The sequence below is a fragment of the Ornithodoros turicata genome, chromosome 9 (genome assembly GCF_037126465.1).
Source record: "Ornithodoros turicata isolate Travis chromosome 9, ASM3712646v1, whole genome shotgun sequence".
NCBI classification, from domain to species: Eukaryota; Metazoa; Arthropoda; class Arachnida; order Ixodida; family Argasidae; genus Ornithodoros; species Ornithodoros turicata.
Genome location: NC_088209.1, coordinates 38,808,048 through 38,826,645, shown reverse-complemented (window position 1 = coordinate 38,826,645; position 18,598 = coordinate 38,808,048). Strand labels below are relative to the sequence as shown.

General features: G+C 42.4%; 3 protein-coding genes across 3 annotated transcripts; 1 reads left to right on the top strand and 2 right to left on the bottom strand.

Moving 5' to 3' along the window:
* Positions 1–1,819: 1,819 nt before the first annotated feature.
* LOC135368867 (rap1 GTPase-GDP dissociation stimulator 1-like) lies at positions 1,820–9,609 on the bottom strand. Its single transcript, XM_064602409.1, has 15 exons — positions 9,485–9,609; positions 9,140–9,256; positions 8,743–8,895; positions 8,544–8,669; positions 8,081–8,224; positions 7,860–7,985; positions 7,608–7,733; positions 7,035–7,181; positions 5,779–5,910; positions 4,935–5,072; positions 4,088–4,213; positions 3,937–4,026; positions 2,885–3,061; positions 2,316–2,444; positions 1,820–2,227 (listed from the first exon to the last, which is right to left on the bottom strand). The coding sequence occupies exons 1-15, from the start codon at positions 9,486–9,488 to the stop codon at positions 2,103–2,105; spliced, it is 1,860 nt and encodes a 619-aa protein (XP_064458479.1). The 5' UTR covers positions 9,489–9,609; the 3' UTR covers positions 1,820–2,102.
* Positions 9,610–11,048: 1,439 nt separating this feature from the next.
* Positions 11,049–14,206, bottom strand: LOC135367954 (GTP-binding protein SAR1b-like). The gene is made up of 7 exons (XM_064601049.1): positions 14,073–14,206; positions 13,631–13,681; positions 13,412–13,531; positions 12,907–12,972; positions 12,471–12,574; positions 12,127–12,258; positions 11,049–11,256 (listed from the first exon to the last, which is right to left on the bottom strand). Exons 2-7 carry the CDS (start codon positions 13,671–13,673, stop codon positions 11,143–11,145), a joined length of 579 nt encoding a protein of 192 aa, XP_064457119.1. The 5' UTR covers positions 13,674–13,681; positions 14,073–14,206; the 3' UTR covers positions 11,049–11,142.
* Positions 14,207–14,663: 457 nt separating this feature from the next.
* On the top strand, positions 14,664–16,285 carry LOC135368866 (small ribosomal subunit protein uS3m-like). The gene is made up of 3 exons (XM_064602408.1): positions 14,664–14,693; positions 14,913–15,093; positions 15,934–16,285. Exons 1-3 carry the CDS (start codon positions 14,664–14,666, stop codon positions 16,221–16,223), a joined length of 501 nt encoding a protein of 166 aa, XP_064458478.1. The 3' UTR covers positions 16,224–16,285.
* The last annotated feature ends 2,313 nt before the right edge of the window (positions 16,286–18,598 follow it).

Below are 18,598 nucleotides of genomic sequence, written 5' to 3'. Positions count from 1 at the left end.
GTCTAGGTAACCATCGAATACAGTTCCACGTAGTAAAGAACGCATTCTGAGAAAATACGATCGGCAGAATTCGCCGTACGTAGCTGCGTCGCAGCATAATGCATAGCGAGCCATGTCGGATCATGACCATGTCCAGGTGTGCGAGAATAGACGCGAAAGGTATGATACAGAATGAGACAGTATGGCTTAGGTGCAGGCCAGCTAGCAGACAAACTGTGTAGTGCAAAAGCCTGGGTCCGGGGGCGACAAACAGAATGACGCCTGTTTCAGCCCAGACTCGGGCTTCTGCACTATGGATATAGAACGAGGCACCGAATTAACGGACCTTTCATCCTGTGATTAGCTGAGTATTGTAGGAGGATTAAGCGGGCCCACAGTAATAAAGCAGCCAACTATTCTACTGGCAAAAGTTGTCGTATCATGATGCTGCTGGTAAAAAGTGTGGTCGTGCAAGGCAAGTTACAGCTGCATACCTTCTAAGTAAATGTTGAGAAATAAGGCCCATCATTAGTAACCTAAGGGCATGCACCAACACAATCAAGTCACCGTGGCAAAAGTAAATAATTTGTTGGTTCATTGGAATAATAAATTCATTAACATGGCATTACTTATAGGATATCACTGCTATTTCATGATAATTTGGTGCTCGTTAGTGCGAAAGATACTACGGTTATTATAACGGTTATTGTAAATTGTGGCACTGACGTGTGTTACTAAGGGACGAGCACGTGTCTGTTCTCAACTTATTAAACATTAATATGTCGACAGTAAAGCATCAAATACTTTTTTACCATCAAACACAATGTAATACTATGTGTGATGCAATCTTGTTTCTCAACTACGAATGCAGAAAGGTACCAATAAAAAAAAAAACAATTTCTAAATGTGAGTAAACAATGTGCTAAAGAATGCCAGACACACAGGTAAAACATCTTGCCAGTGTGGCATATTTTCTCAGTATAGTAGGTGGCGCTCACCAAAAACTGAGCAGGAGAAAGGTTTCACGTAATTAGAAGCAAAGTGCCTACAACTGGTGGGCCAAAGTATGGCAGACCTTGCAAACCAGCATGAGAAGAACCCAACTTTAAATTAATAAAATAGTAAGAAGGTAGCAAGCTAGCTGGCATAAACACGAAGATGGCGATACCATTGCCAGATGGACACGAAAAATGACGTTACGTGCTGAATCCTTCACGCCTTAATGTCATTCGCGTGGTGCCACACGGAAGTATTTAATGACATTTAACCAATTAAACCAGTGAAATGCATACTCTCGCTCCCACACTCTCTGCAGAGTAGCAGTTTTATTCTTGCATAAAATCACTTTGTACAATTTTGTGCAATTGTTTTGCTCTGTTCTAAACTGATGTGTGGCACGACCTCCATGGATAATGCCATTCGGGATCCGAATGGCATTAGACGATAATGTCATTTGTTCTGCCCGTGTAGCGCAGGTATAACATTAGCTCAAGGCTGAGTAGGCACAGGGACGACGAGGACAGGACAAAGCGGACAGTACACCCCACATTGAGCCCATAGCTTTCACTCTGTCCCGTCTTTGCTATTCCTGTGCCCCTTGCAATCTCAAGGAAATGTCGCTTTGTTCAAACATGCTTTTCAACTTCCTGAAAAAAAAAAAAAAGAGCCTGGTCACTCAGTGACTCAGGCTGAGTCACTGTTCAGTCACTGAGTCACAGCCTGAGTCACTGCCTGAGTCACTCAGCGACTAAGGCTGAGTCACTGTTCAGTCATTGAGTCACAGCCTGAGTCACTCAGCAACTAAGACTGAGTCACAGCCTGAGTCACTCAGTAACTAAGGCTGAGTCACTGTTGAGTCACTGAGTCACAGGCTGAGTCACTCAGCGACTGAGGCTGAGTCACTGTTGAGCCACTGAGTCACAGCCTGAGTCACTCAGCGACTAAGGCTGAGTGACTCAGGCTCATTGAAGTTCCTCGGGAAATGTGTGCTGTGAGCAGAGCACACACATTAAACGGAAAGGACCCTGCCATGTATCAAAGCATCGGCTGCAAAGAGAGATCGAGCCGTGCGCCCAGCCACTCATTCTTGCGAGTGAATGTGAATTACGTCATCCATACCCATGTCACACCTTTTCTAAGACTTCTAACGCCGTCTGCGCTGCTTTTGAGATGAGCACGTCGGGACTCCGTTTCATGTTTTTCAAAGTGTCTACGTATCCCTCTTCAAGTAGCAGTGGCTTGAAAGGTCCTGCAGCGCAATATTACAAAGCTCAAAAGTTTATAAAAGCTCCAAGAAGACATATAAAATGATGTGCGACTGACGTCAAAATGCTCACCAAGGTTGCCGAGAGCCGTCGTGACTGCAAGCCCATTCTGCAAACATTCTGAAGCGATCCCTTCTGTTTTGAGCAGGTTGTGAAGCAGCTGGACCACGTCAGTCTTTTTAAATTCTTCTACAGCAATGTCTGCAAGAAGGAACGGCGTGTTGTGCTGGCTTTATCCATATGTAATCAATCTCTTCATCTAATACGCAATCACATTAACACTTTTGACTTCTTTCACATTCCTACACATTCCCGATGTTTGCTTTATATTATTGATGTTTTGTTTTGCTTTTGTTTTGCTTCTGCCATGTTTAAACTGCCATTGACCTTGTTGGTGCACCATCCGGTAGACCTCACGGTTGTTGATGGGCACCGTTCAAAATAAAGTATTATTATTATTATTATTATTATTATTATTATGTATTATTATTATTCCTAATGGAAGTAATCTCCACTACAAATCGACTCTTGTGTTTTGAAGTTTTGCAAGTAGGTAAGGAAAATATCTTTAACAAATAATGCAAGTAAAATACACATAAAGTAATTCTATAATTAAATTATAATATTAAATTATAAATAACCTGGTGGAGAGGAAGCAATCAGCGCAAGCGCCAAGAGACCCTCGCTCTGCATGACAGCGTGCTCAGATGCCAACATGGCCACCAGGTGGACGAGGGCGCCACCTCTGCACAGGGCAGCCTTCACTTCGGTCGAACTGCTGTTCTTCACTATCCAGGCCAGCAAGCGCACGGACTCCCCTGGAACGTACAAACCGACGTCATTCTGGGGGCGTGCGGGCTCTTGTACAAATCTGCTGCAGACAGAGCTCAGCTAGAGTCACTAAATGAGCTTCGCTTCAGAGTTCTGACACTGGGTTCCACGGATGACCAGGAGAGGCAAGGAGAGGCCATTTTGTTTCCGCGACATGCTAGCGTCACCTAACGGTGCTCATGAAGCTGACTATCGAGCGTGCTCTGAAATGTTGCTCCTGTATCGAGCAGCTCACCAAGGTAGATACGTTGACCTCCTTAGGACGCTCTCATGGAATTACATAGATAATGCCGCTAGGCAATCCAGCACAGCACAAATATTGTCATTTAGCTGTCATGAAAGCCTCAAATATAAAATTGCTGAATCGAATACGAATACTTAAAATATTAGATCCATATCCGAAATGTTGAATTTTCGCACAGCCCTATTATTTAGTGACTCTAGGCTCAGCGAAAGACTCTTCACCCGGCCAAGTGCAGGACAGGACTGAACATTTTTTTACTGATTCAATTCATGGAAACCAAACAATTTTTACACATAAACATAAAAATTCGTGGAATTTTTATGTTTATGTGTAAACATACAAATAATAATACTAACATAAAAATTCATGGAATTTTTATGTTGGAATAAATATTTCTGGAAGTAGTATAGTAGAAGAGGGAAGTAGAAGTAAGAGGTAGTCAGTAGTTGCACTTGGCTCACAAAATTATAAAGGCCAGACTTAATCAACCTTGGAGGCACTTTAGGGTCGATTACTGACATCATGACTGACTTCACATTTGTGCACAAACGTCTTTTCTCTCGAAGATTTCTTCAAACCCCTTTTTTTGTGATACTTCGCATAGCAATACAAGCGTACCTTTCACCCCTGGGTGGTCTTCTGTCGAGCACCAACTGACCAGATGCTGGACCAGCTTCTCGTTGAGGCCCAATTTCGTCGCTACCGCTTCTAGAGACCGCAAGAATTGGAAGTGAATCACTGCGTCAACAAAAATCTGTCATAGAATCACCTTGTTTGCAAACAAGCATGCGAAGCGTGCCGAGCAGCTTGAACACAACTGGAAACGTTTCCACACCGAGCATGGACAGCAGCTTGTCCACAATACCCAGCTCCACAAGGATGGGTTTGTTGGCCACTACAGGAGGAAATAGAAAAAGGGCTTAAAACCAGGGATCTTATTTTTGGGGACTTAATTTTTTTTTTTGTATGCCTGTATCCATTGGAGTGTCCAACAGAAGCTATGCAAAATATGGATGTATAGTTCCGTATCGAGACCACTGACTTTTTTTAAAGAAAAAAGAATTTTAAAAAAATCAAACGCTTTTATGTGAAAGAGGCGCTAATTAGTAACAAAATTAAACAGGAATGACCCTCGTAAACTGCGTGAAACGTATACAAATTAAATTTTATCGCCCGTTTCTTGAAGGCGATCCGCCATCTTAACTGAGGACCTTCTGATCTAACCCGAGGCACAGTCTCGACGCCTGCACTGTCTAGTGTGTGCCTGCCCTGCCCTGCCCCCCCCCCCAGTTTGTAGACCCTAACCTAGACTAGCCCAACTCAACGACCCTACCTCTTGCAAGAAGTCCGAGTCCATTAGGCTTACCATTCCCGTGTTTCCCCTGCACTAAGAGTGAACCAGATCGGGTTGTTGAAATGCATATAAGAAAAGTTTAGTCCACAGAATTTTATAATTCTTACATTTTTTAGATTCAGTACATGCTCTTCTTAAACTTCTATGCAATATTTACCTTCCTAACGCTTTCACTAATTTTTAAAAATGAGTGGTCCCGATACGGAACTACACCCCAAGATATGACACTCCGGTGCTTTTATTTGTAAATAGGGTAGATTACCAGGAAGCGCCAGGTTCCTAAGAGCTGCCAGCAGAGCGTGCTGGAGACGGATGTCACCGTCAGAGCCTGTCTGGTCCTGGAGCAGGTTCAGGAGGTGGACGGCCACACCATCTTGAACCATTTGAATGCAGTGGTCATCTGAGAGAAACATTCAACATTACACATTGGCTTCTATTGGCTAATTTGAATATTATGGCTTTTCGATAATAATAATAATTTGTGGCTTTATGTTGCGAGCAAGTGCGTATGGCTTTACGACTTCTGTAGTATTAAACCACAGCCCTTTAAGAGGTCTACAGGAGTTGTGTTGCCATTGTAAAATGTATTTACCACAATGGCTTTTTGACTTCCATAGTATTAAACCACAGTGGTAAATACATTTTACAATAGCAATACAACTCTGGTAAACCGCGTTAAAGAGCTGCTCATATAACATTTCCCCACGGGTAGGTTCGAAGGCATTGTCAAGTCGCCGTGATAGACCAAAACCCTCTGCTACACCAAACCTAACCCAAAACCAACCCCTAATAAAGTACACACGTTTCTCATGCCCATATCAGTAGAAAGAGAGCTATTTTTTCAAAACCAGTCAGCTGACAATATCAGAGGACAAATCTAGGAATCATGATTAAAAGCTAGGACATAACCAAAATGCTGCTCATGCTACTCTACCAACACTACCTGAGCTACCTGGGTGGGCATTCTTTCGGGGCTTTCATATAGCATCAACAAGTTCAAGAACAGTGATAACAGGTTTTCTTAAAATCATCCTAATACGAAATCCATTTCACATTATGATAAACAGCCGAGTTCAGAGTAAAATTGGTTAGTGTTTCTATTTGACCTTTTCTGGCAAAATTTCCTGCAGCCAGTGCTCCAGCCACCTTGAGATTGTCGTCCTCAGATTGAAGCCATCCAATTGTTGCCTTGTACACGCTGCCACTACCATTTTGGTAAACATGGCGCATGCTTGCATCTGCAATGATTCACATGCATGACACAATGGAACATACAAGTCAATACATTATTGTTGTGTGCACTTAACAGTTGTTTGATTACTGTATTCTAATACTGATGAAAGACTCCAATGCTGGGGGCTTTTATCGATTTTAGAGTGAGGTACCAAACCGCCCAGTTTTTAACTTTATTCAGTTTACTGTATGTGCAATTTCAACACGACACTTTTTCCAGTTTTTTTTTTTTTCTGTTTCGGTTTCTCGAAATTTCTGAAGGGTCTGACAATAATGGCTTTCAATCACTGTTAAGGGCCTGGCTTTTTTGCATCGGCAAATCTCGAATTCTGCGGCAAGGAATCGGAAATCCTGCAATTTTCCGCAGCAGGTACCAGCACATCTAGGCTCACGGAGATATATAAAGACAAAATCTGCACTAGCTTGCATGACACAGAAATAAAATGCCTAGAAATCCAAAATACACTTGTAGCTAAGCATCACAAGGTACTTCGGGCTGTTTTAAGAGTTTTAACAGTAGCATGACACAGCTAACGCAGTAACTGCAGAAAAACAGTCGGGTATTTTCGTAGAATCCTTCGGTACCGTACACTATAACCTTCGCACCCATTGCACGCACTCTCGTTTCCCCAAATGGGAACATCAGCATCAACATCGCTGCAAGTCATCACACGCTTTGCTGTGAGAAACGCGCTAGACGGGATGATGATGATGATGATGAATCTGGTAGCTGTACCGTTCTTTAGCAGGCAGACAATGCTAAGTAGCGCGTCCTAGCCTAAAATCCTAAAGAAAAAAAAAAAAAATCAACCAGCGTTGCCAAAGTGAGATGCGTGGCACGCATTTGTTTTCCTCTCAGTTAGGTGCTGCAGGAAAGGGCGCTAAGAGTCGTAGGCCACCTCATCATCCACCTCTGGTACCAAGGCTGTGTTCTTCAGTCAAGATTCGTAGTTCCACAAAATTCCATATATATATAAAACCCCAGATTCCGCGATACATCCTAGATTCAACGCATTTTCGCTGAAAAGTCAGGGCCTTAATCATTGTGCAGAAGCCATTTTACTAGTATAAATATTTTGCTACGTTATCCTACAATCTAAACGCGAAAGTAATTAGCTGAGATACCAACCACCAGTAAGGACAAGGATGATGAGGTCACATATGGTCTTCATGATTCCCTGTTTATCTTCTGAGGCAGGGCCAGCTTGAAACCTCTGAAGCATGTTCACTAATTTTTCGCAGAAGCCATCTTGGGCGAGGCTCTCTTTTACTGCATCTGAAGCAGGAATAAAAAGTTACCCATCAGTAAGCCATTAAAGGGGAAGTCCCACACAGATTGGGTGATCCCGAAAGGTCACTCAAAGTTTATTTACTACTAGTAATGCGTATTTATACTGTTTTATTTATCAGGAAGCCTCAAGGGCCTGTTCGGGTATCACAATACACACCAGTGAAAGTTGTGTTCGCAGTAACGACAAGAAATGTGCAGAAATACTGCGTAAGTAGTAATTGATATGGCGTGATATGGCAAAAATCGGATATATTTCAGATAAAAGTCCTCCTTGAGAGCCATTCTCCACCGAGAACTCAGATTTTTCGGGGATCTTTTCTTGGTCCCTTTAGGACTGCGAAATGAACCACATATACAGCATATTGTAATACTACATAGCAGATGTCGGATGAAATGATAGCCAATTCTCACCACTTTCAGCCAGGTTTCCAAAGAGTTCCAGAAGGATTTCTGTCCCATCTTCCAAGAAGTTCTTGTCCAAGAGGGCCAAAAGGGAAGAAAATATATTCGGCTTCAGTAGATGTTTTCGACCAGAGTCTAGAACAAAAAAAAAAACAAAAAAAAACAATATTGCTTACTACACCTGAAATCAAGCCTCAAATCAAGATCAAATAATTTCGGATCAAGCTAATTTTGTCAGCTAACTCATAAGGGAAGTCTTACCTGTATCTGCAATGCTGTTCAGCACCAGAACACAGTGCATGGCCACTTCCTCGTCATTGCCGAACTTATTGAGGTACTTGAGCAAAATGTCCACGAGCCCGAGTTGGAGCGCCTGTTCTTGGATCTCTACCAGAAAGAAGACGATTGCGGTGATGAGTCGGCGATTTACCGGACAAGGAGACGTGCAAACTTGGGTGCTCTACTAGAAGTCGCGCAACAACCTTGCATATCTGTCAGGTTGAGCAAGCACCCAGACGCCACGGTGTGTAAATTGTCCGGGACAGTGTCCGCCTCCAGCAAGTTCTGCAGCAACTGCAACAGCTGCTCCACCCCGTGGTGAGACTTGACGATGTCCCTCGCAACGTCTGCATCAAAGACAAGGCCAATCAATCAATCAATCAATCAATAGTCGTTTCATCAAAAAAGAACATTGTGATATGGAATCAATCAATCAATAAATAAATAGTTGTTCCATCAAAAAACATTGTGATATGGAGTCAATCAATCAATAAATAGTCATTTCATCAAAAAACATTGTGATATGGAATCAATCAATCAATCAATAAATAAATAGTCGTTTCATCAAAAACATTGTGATATGGAATCAATCAATAAATAGTCGTTTCATCAGGGAACATCGTGATACGGAAGGAGGAACACAACCGTCGAGCGACGCTTTCTCACCGTTGTCGTAGCAGATGTTTCCCAGAGCACGGCAGACCTGCTGAACCGCTGCATAGTCCACACGGGACAGTTGCTTGAGAAGGGGCTCAATAATGGTCACATCCGTACACAGCTTTCGTAGGACATCTGCGATCGAACACAGTCAAGTGTCTCTTGACGATACCTTTCGCACGCTTTCGTACATAACAACTGTCCTTACCGTTTTTGCAGGCTTCTGCTACAGCTTGTGCGAAAACTGAGAGACAGTCCACGTGGATCTCAGAAATCCGTTTCGATGTATTTTTGACGATGTCAACGAAGCCGCCTTTCACTAGTTGGTCCGCAACTTGTTTCTGGTCCTTCGAGGTTGTGCCTGAATGGCAAAGAAATAAGAGATCGTATATTGCACGAATTCGAGCACAAAGACTCCGAGAAAATTATTTTAAAACATCGTCACTGATTGAACTGAACGTCTTCGACAGAAGTGTGTCTGGTTGGTCTGGTCAACTGGTATCAATTCAAAACTGCAACCAGCAACAATCTTATTGTTGGGTTAGACTACATATGTAACTCCTGGAGCGAACCCGGCTCTTCCAGAAGACAAAAGGTTTTAATACCTTCTGCAGTCAAAAGCGCAACAAGCTTCTTGAGGCTATTTTGCAATGCAGTGCTGTCAAGTTGTTTCCCTTCGTGCGTTGACAGCTTACATTCAGACAAAAGCCGGGTAACTTCGTCTGAAATGAACAGTAAACAGAATTACGATCAGATAATGACTTGAAGCACTGAGAGTCTTCATACATCCTGTATTATGTATGGGGCCTTAAAATAGAACGAGCAATATCTTGTGGGCGAGCACACCAGCAACTTAATCACAATTATGACAGCTGGCGATCATGCCCCAAGAGTAAGCTATGAACTGCTTAGTCCTATTACTACTCTTTATCTGTGGCTATGCAACTCACCCATTTTCAGTTGCAAGCGGTATGAAGTCGCAAAAATTCGTTAATTTAGGGCATCGTTTCACACTTCAGCCCCACAACTCTGCAAAACCGCAACCACAACACAAACCGAGAAAAACGGAAGCGGATGTCGTGCTGTCGATAGCAGTAACAATTTCTAGGCATACAGCAAGTACGACGCTTTTGAAATAGTAGATAACAATCATTCTGATTGACAATAACACCGACAAACTGTTTAACGGTAGCTTTTTTTTCCCTTCTTCTCTTTTGACCCTCTTGACGTTGTCTATCGTCTGCTAGCCAGCAGCAGCCTGCATGGCAATCCATTTTTTTTTTCCGTCCTCCTGTACTTACCCAAAGCAATTGACTTATATTTATATACCTTTTATTTGTTGACATATATTTGACTCGACTTACTGTGTTACTACTCCTTCCTGCATACTCACCTCAAAGGGAGCACAAGTATTACCTGTGTTTCCCAAACAAACTCGTGGGCTCAATACAAGAACGCATCTTTTAATGCTCATTTTTATAAAACAAACGAGTACAGTTAAGTCACTTGGAAAAGGGGAACCTAAAAAAAAAAACATTGTACAAAAAAAAAAAAAAACTTACTGCCAGCAGCAAGGCTTGAGACCCAGCAGCAGCATTACCTATACACTCCAAAATATATCTTGGGAGACTACTGACCAAGGACAACCGATAAATTTCACAATGCAGTAAAACTGCAGGAAATTTGGAAAATGTTAATTTATGCAACAGTAAAGCACAAACTTTCATGAATGCCATTCACACCTTCACGCTGTCTCTTAGAGAGGACCCTTGATCGACAGTGACAACGTAGGAACAAGCCAAACACATCAGATGCCATGTAACCATAGTATGCTCCTTTACTTCCCCTTCGTGCGCACAAAAATAATTTTATAACACTGTGAATGAACGGATTAGAAAAGTTCTCCTAGCACCTGGCATACAGCATAGTAATACTGACTGCAGCAAGCTACAAGGCTATATAAAAACAAAGGCCGCATGCATTCCTGCAACATTGCAACAAAAATTCAAGAGAGACTGTTTCACGTGACACACATTTTGATCTGGCACGTCATGGAAAGTTACGCTAGAAGTTATCAAGAAGAGAGAGGTTAAGCCTACCAGCTGTGGCTCTTGAGCTGCTCCACAACTGTTGAGAAATCCACCACTGCCTAAAAAAAACCTTTTGTATCTGCAAGTTCAGCACACATTAAATGGCATTCATGAAGCTTTGTTTGTTAACCTCCAGAGCACAAAAAGGCAAAAAAAAAATGCAACATTCCCCTTCCTCCCCATAGTTTTTAGGTACGCTACACCCAGACCTACTTTTTCTCAACAGTCAAGCATCCCGTAGTGGATGCCAGGGCACCGACTACCTCCCCTCAGAAAAATAAAAATAAAAAATCGAGTCCCCAGGCATAGGCACTACGATAGAAAAACAAAGGTGTGTGTGCCTTTAAAAAAAACAAAAAAAAAAAAAAAACAGAGAAACACCCAACTAGTTATCTTGCAGTCAGGAAGGGAGGGAGGCATGCTCTGTGGGGGGCACATTACTTTCGTGTTAGAGCAAAGTTCACGTCAAATCCACCCCCCCTAGAGTTCACGTATGCACAACACTTTGGCCGAGACCCTCAGATGTACTGGGCTAGCCATCGGAAGCCTTCGCCGTAACCCTGTCGCTTCAACACGCTGCACATGAACATCTCCAACGGCCGTGCTGTCATTTCTGACCGTGGAATCTTGCCCTGAAAAGAAAAGAGGATGTAGATGACGGAAATTTAATCGTGACTTAAACTGCCTTCCTTGCAAGTGCATATCAACACTTGTGGAGCAAAACCAGTGGATAAACCATTTCGTAGATGCCACAACGTATCTTGTGACACCTTAAAATACAGTCGCCGACCGGTTCTTTGGGCTTCCAGGAGCCACGAAATTAGTCTGAATTTTTAGTGAATTGTATAAACCCACTTTACTTCAAAAGCCTTCATTCAGAATATTCAAACTGACTTAAAAATAATCTACATGTCTGCTCTGCTGTGCGAACGCACAACATATTGCGGCAAATTTCAGCGACTGCATTATTAGTGTAGTCACCACAGCAAGGATTGCCCATGTGGAAGGGTGCGCATCAACAACACTAGTTTTTATTGTTGTTTTAATGTTGTCGGTGCCGATGACGACGTTGATGCTAACGCCGCTGAAGTGTGAAACGGCGACGTCAGCCTCGACTGTCAATGAATTTAAGTCTTCACCTCTGCTAAACAGGTCTATCGTAGTAACATCATCAACATCCCCACTTGAAGTTGAGGTCTGTTTTAGAGCACGTGTTTATTGACCAGATTTTTACCCCCCGAATTTAGAAAAAAAAATTTCCCGAAAACTTCAGGCTCTAAAGATAAGCTCTCGCAACACGTCTGGAGTGAAGCATTCAGTTTTGGCAGTTGTGGTCTTCAGCAAATAAGCTCCGCCTTCCCGCACGTTTGACTGTGCCCACAGTTTTGTCCGAAAAATTGGAAAGTCAGATTTTTTTTAGTCCGCATTATCGGTCGGCAACAGTATTCGAGTTGTCGCACAAAGTGAACATCGGTGCTAGCAGAAACCCATTCCCCCATTACCTTTCCAGTAGTCTGTGAGTAGAGAGCAAAGTAAGCGCGGAGCTCATCTTCACTGGCAGCTCCAGGCTTGTCAATCTTATTGCCCAAGATAAGAACTGGGCAGTTTGCCAACTGTTCATCAGTCAGTAGACTCTGCAAAGAGTAACAATTGCAGTGTTTTTACCAGCAGTGTCAAATGAGTTAATAAAGCAAACATGCGTACTGTGTAACCAGTGTAACATTTCCACTTCATAATGTGCTTAAATGTCTCTCGCATTTACGTCACAACTGGACACCAACCACATGGAAACCAAGGCCACCGCTGAATGGGAGAAAAAAAATATATTAAAAAAATCAATTCTTACATCCAGTTCTGCCTTGGACTCCGGAAACCTCTCTCGGTCAAAGGCATCTATTAAAAAGACAATGGCGTCCACGGCTGGAAAATAGTCCTTCCACACACGTCGAGCTGCATAAAAATATATTAATGCTTACAAACAAAAACACTTGCAAGCCAACAATATTAATTTTTTTTAGTGAAATAGCAATGCAAACTTTAATTCAGTAAAGCCTTTTAGTTATGGTAGAAACAAGAAAAACTAAGCAGATGTACAAATGTCGCAGGGTTGTGAGACAGAAATGAAGACAAAGCATGGGCAAAAACTCATTGTAGAAACAATTAGCTCAAAATTCCTCCATGTTATTTACGCACATTTTTAAGCACAATAAATAACGGAGTCGCCTTAACCGTTTAACGGGTAATCACTTTTGTGGAGAATGCTTTGGCGGCAGAAGTCTTACCTTGATGATGGCCTCCAAGATCAAAGGTTGTGAATCGCATATTGCCTATTGAGAGTTCCTCCGATGCTGCAAGCAACCATGAATGCTAATCAACAACTCTAGTCAATAACGGGGTGAAATTCGTGCATCCACTTGAATCAACCTTGCAAGACCTCGGTCCCTTAAAATGTTTAAGCTCCCTATCAAGTATCACGCAACTTGAATTTTTCAGGTTCGGGACATCCATGAGAGTCGATTGAATGGTTACACGACGTGCTAAGGCAGCATAGCAGGCAACCTTGCAAAGACAAGGACAGCAAATTCTGTCTACCAAATTCTGTCTACTTTGAGCAGGTTCAGTGTCAAATTAAAAAAAAAAAAAAATTGTGATATTATCTTGAGCACTTATACTTTCCAAAAATGTGCTGAGGTCAGATTTTTTTAAAGTTTTCGCCGGACTTTACCTTGAGCGAGATTTGGTGTTCACAAAAGATTACTTTTAGCGAGTCAACCACGAAGCACTCACTTGGGTGAAGTGTAGGTACATGCTGTGCCATGCGATCATCTTTCAGCATGTGAAGCAAGGTTGTTTTGCCTGCATTATCTAAGCCAAGGAACAGCAGTTTGCCACTCTTTTTCCATAGGCCTGAAAGAGGAGCACGTCAACATACGTTACACACAGGCAGCCACATGGGTGTCGTGTCACAGTGCCCGTCAATGTGAACCGGTGTGTCACGGTGCTTACCTAAGAATCCTAACACTCCGCTCATCCATTCTAAAAGGAACATGGTGTTTTCTGCGAGCAGAAGGGAATAAGAGTCGAATGTAAAGACACATCGTATAAATTTATAAGACACTTTGTGAAAAGACTGACACACTACTGCATTTATCTGAAGGCGATTACAAACCGATCGATAACAGATAGCACACACTACGATTCAGCTGTTTGCCTGAACTAACACTCAAGTTAACTTGACAGGAACAGACTGCAATATGTGGTGACTCGGTGTCGTATTACCAGTATTACCACGCTGAAGGTAACTCCTTGTGGCGATAAAACACAGATGGTGTGCAATGAAATCGTCTCTACATTACACGTCTAAGCCTAGCATTGCTGGAAAGTCGACGGTAACGAGGAGGAATGCCGTTGTTTCGCCATACGGGCAGACAGAGATGACTACACAAACCTGTGTTTCCGTTTCGATGCAAGTACTGTGACTACTTTAGCTTTGAGGGGTCACTACAGCTTATTTCCTTGTATCGGCCTTCCTTTCCGATCTATGGAAGAGGGGACTGCAAATCGAAGAGGTGGCGAATTCCCCGAGTAGTAGACTAGGCACGTCGTGATTGGAGCAAATTTGGGGTCGACCATCGCGCCGTGCAACGTTGAAGTTACGAACGACAAATGTTCCGGGAAAAAACGTTGTATTTGGCGTATAATGAGTCGTTCATTCAGTTAATCGTATATTACAATTAATTTTTCATATTTTCATAAAAGGCAATGGTAAAACGATGGTCATATATGATGAGTTACTGTCTCATCACTGAAGAGAGCGAAATTTGTACCACTCCGATTATACTCCCAAACACATGGCATATATTACGTCACAGGTGTTCAGCAGTTAACAAAAATATTAACAGTAAACAGTATTCGTAGTATGTCCGTGTTCTTTCGTAACTGAATAAAAATAAAAATACCTGATTATTTATGACGTGAGTTGTTCGACTAAACGTCGCTTATAATATACACTGCGGTATTGATGTTTCGGTCAGGCAAGATGGCGACGCCCACAAGTTATATTTTCAAGGTAGCTAGAGAAAAATCGCGTCTTTTTACATAGGTGGTGTAACCAATGCAATAATGTGATGCCAGAGGAATATCATACGCAATTTTCACAGGCAACAACGAAGCAAATTAAAACACTGTAGCTGTTTTCTGTGAATTTGTAGCTAGACTCAGGCAGCGTACACAAGTAGCATGGGCTTCCTGTAAATTTTCTTTTCTTTGTTTCGCATGTCATATGCAGGGCTTGGTGCGATGGCCGACCTTCGCTGCCGTACGTTCCTTCCACGCCACAGAGGCCAGCTTTGGGGCGCAAGCCGGTCGCTATAAGGTCACAAAAGATAGGAGCCGACCCCTGACGTATGAGATGGCCAATCCCCCTCATCAAATCGCTCACAGAAAAGCGTGGAACTCGTGGAACACAAGTACTCTCATATTCCTTTCGATCAATTTCGCTCAATGTGGACAAAGTGTTGTCTGTGCATTTGAAACACGATAGGTGTGCATTCAAGTCGCTGGAGTTGAAGTATATTTGAAATTAGCGGTACTGAACCATTCACTGTGCGCTTTCCTAACGGCGCTTACGTGTCAAGGGATTAGGTCAGGTAAGGGCGGGCTAGAGCCTATGTCCGTGTCACGCGGGAGAATGAATGCCATTTTCAGCGAATGTCATTCACAGTGAAATTAATCAGTTTGTGGCGGATACAGCTACACGGCAGAAAGAAGAATGTCACTCGCAAAGCATGTCATTGTCATTTGTATGACCCCCACAATCCTTAATTTATTAGGACAGCATTATAGCAGAGTATATGTATCTTCTCTAGATACTTCGAATAGAATAGATACAACTAAGATAAAGACAACTTCGTGAAAGCAAAATTTTCAGCCATAACTGCCTTAACACGCCGGTTGTGAATCACGTATGGACTGGTAATTTTTAAATTTAAAAAATGTTTTTTTAAACCGCTGTTTGGCACTGCTGTTTTTTATTGAGACACTACCATCGAGAGCATGCAGTCTCTGCCGGGACAAAAGCGAATGTCAGTTTTGTGCAACACCATTATATTTGCCCGTCTGGCATTCAGAAGTCAATTTCATTTGCTGGAAATGGCGTTCAACTGCTCATGTTACGGGTTATTAGATTCGCAACAAAAAACGCTAAAAATTGATAAAGATTATAAGGGAGAACAGTGAGCTTCATACAGCGCAGGTGTCTGGCATAAGCTTAACTCCTTGGAAGTGGCTGACAATAGATTCACTTTCAGGTAACCTGGAAGGTGGCCTAAGGCAATCGGAGACGGCGGTCGAAGACATGTTCATTCGAAAGTTCATGTTCGGCACATGGCACCGTATCTTCATCTCTGAAGTGTTGATCAAACGACGGCAGAACATGATTTTCATAGGAGGCATCATACAGAGATCCATAATTCCAAGAAAACTGTATTTTCTAATCGGTTACACGGAAGAGATACTCAGCTACATCCTCAAGTGTCCCGTCAAACTAGAGCTGCAGTCAGCAGCTGATAAGGAAGATATGATCTTCAAGTACATTTAGGGAGTGGATTCGGATTGTAGGATCGTTGCATTCATGTGTTGCGCATTAAAGAAGTTTTTGGTCTATCTTTCGACGTGTTTTCTATCAGGAGCTTGTATGAAATCAAGAAAGCGAACTTTATGAACACCGGTAGCTCTATAGGTTTTGTTTAAAAATGAATAGAAATAAAGTCCTCGCAGCTCTGTTTTGCGCCATGTTGAAAACATCTTGGAGGGGTCAAATCTTACACGGGAGCACCTGTTGAAGAACGTAGAGGGTTGCGTCAAGATCCACTTGGCAAAAGTAACAACAAAACTATAAAACACTGAAGCTTTCCTTTAATGGATACAAGCTTTCATGCAGTGGACTCCATTTCGGAAGGTAGTTTTGTTGTTATGGAAGCACCTGTTTAGAAAGAAATGTGTTTCACAAACTCCTTTATTTAAACAAAATACAGAAACCGACACTGAAGATTTTTGTTTAAGTTTAATTTGTACAAGCTTTCGCGTGGAGGTCCACGCTTCCTCAGGTACAAAGTGAAGTGGTGACACACATAAGTATATATAGTATAGACATATACACGACTAAACTATAAAAAAAGTCGTGTATATGTCTATACTATATATACTTATGTCTGTCACCACTTCACTTTGTACCTGAGGAAGCGTGGACAATCACGCGAAAGCTTGTACAAATTAAACTTAAACAAAAATCTTCAGTGTCGGTTTCTGTATTTTGTTTATGTGATCTACAGGACTTGACTCCCCTCTTTGTATAAACTCCTTTATTCTGAACTTTGTATTATATTGTTAACACAGGAACATGTAGAGAAAGCGCTCTTCATGTTCAAAATTCGTGAATCACACAAAATGTCTACAATTCGGAAATCACAGAAAAGATTTCAGTTGAAATCCCTTTCCTTCACGTAACCGACCGCGCGTGCTGGTGCTTGCTGTAAAGCGTGCTTCGTCTGCAACGCTCGTCAGCTTTGCGGGGAAGCACACCCTCTCGTTTTCCCTCGAAATATGTATGCGCATACAGAGTACGTATTGCAGCAATCACGTCGATAAATACCACTCGTAAAAGTTAGATTTGGCCTTATCCGGCAACGCGCGAGCTGCTTACTTTATTGTCTTTCAATATCGCGATCAGATTGCACTAGCTGTTACAATGCTGGTCATTTTCCGGTATACAACTTGAAGAACGCTGTGTGGACCTGGATAATTCGCCGAAAAAAAGCCGCCCGTCTGCCATTCCAGTAACTTGCGAACCTGTTTAACTAAGCAGCGTCAGGGCCGCAGACATTCCAGTGTAAGTAGGATTAAGGGGCTGTCTCCTACAGCGATAGAATATATCGACAAGAAGAAGAAGAAAAAAAGAGCAAAGTATGTGCATCCTTTAGTATCACTCGGCAAATTACCATAAGAGCGTAGCGAACGGTTCGGGAATTGTGCTACATATTGGAGAAAACATTCATGAATGTAGGAAGTCGCCCATGAAGAACAGTTCTGATACAAAAGTTAAACATTTACTATTTACTGTACTACTGGCGGTGAAAACCTCCGATTCAGGTTATATCGAGTTTGGTATTTTCTTTGAACGGAGATTAAGCGCAAAATATATTTATTACTATGAAAAATATCTGCATTTCTGTGTCATAATTTTGTGACATATTGATAAACATGCTAATATCTGAATGCTTACCCACTTAAGTTCCTCTGTATGTGTGCAAGTGAGACACCCTGTGTAGCGAATCCGTCTTGAAGCACTTCCTGAAGTCGTGTCATAGTTACTTCTACTTCTAACACGTGGCAGCAGGCGTGGCAGCGGAACTGTCATCTGCTGCTTGCTATCGCGTTTTCGCTTGAAGTTAGCGCAAGACTGCAACAGCTTACATAAAAGATGCGGGTGCTCCGTGTTTGAAGAGCGTCTGATCTGTTAGCCGAAATTGCACCAAGTGCGAGCGAAGACTTGATCGCAAATCGCAGACGACAGTTCTGTTTCCACACCTGCAGTCATTCAAAGCAAACATACGTTTGACCCCCTTATACGCGTAATAATGACGAGTATTCTAGAAAGAAAAAGGACTCCAGGAATTATGCGTGGAACATTTATGACGTAACTCATGGAATCATTTACCGCGACAGCTTGTAGAACCCAGGAGCTTCTCAGTCATGCCGCAGGGTGACGCAGTGTTCGCCGGCGCTAGTTTGTATTGCTGGGATATGAGAAATACATTCCCCCCTACAAACCTCGACTCTGCATTTGCGTCCGCATGTCCTTCGGCGATAGAAGAAGGCAAACCACTCGGCAAGGTGTGGTGACGCCTTTGTAAGGAAACACAGTACGCCGTGAAGTCTATAAGTACTCGTACGTTGGATATTCCTACAAAAATA

Coding starts and splice junctions, on each gene's coding strand:
- LOC135368867 (XM_064602409.1), bottom strand. Junction 7,986..8,080: donor CAACCTGACAGATATGCAAG/GTTGTTGCGCGA, acceptor TCTTTCTGGTAG/AGATCCAAGAACAGGCGCTC. Junction 3,062..3,936: donor AGACCACCCAGGGGTGAAAG/GTACGCTTGTAT, acceptor TGTACGTTCCAG/GGGAGTCCGTGCGCTTGCTG.
- LOC135367954 (XM_064601049.1), bottom strand. CDS start 13,673: ATGTTCCTTTTAGAATGGATGAGCGGAGTGTTAGGATTCTTAG. Junction 13,532..13,630: donor CGGAGTGTTAGGATTCTTAG/GTAAGCACCGTG, acceptor CTCCTCTTTCAG/GCCTATGGAAAAAGAGTGGC. Junction 12,973..13,411: donor TGTACCTACACTTCACCCAA/GTGAGTGCTTCG, acceptor GGTTGCTTGCAG/CATCGGAGGAACTCTCAATA.
- LOC135368866 (XM_064602408.1), top strand. CDS start 14,664: ATGGCGACGCCCACAAGTTATATTTTCAAG. Junction 14,694..14,912: donor CCACAAGTTATATTTTCAAG/GTAGCTAGAGAA, acceptor TGTCATATGCAG/GGCTTGGTGCGATGGCCGAC. Junction 15,094..15,933: donor GTGGAACTCGTGGAACACAA/GTACTCTCATAT, acceptor ATTCACTTTCAG/GTAACCTGGAAGGTGGCCTA.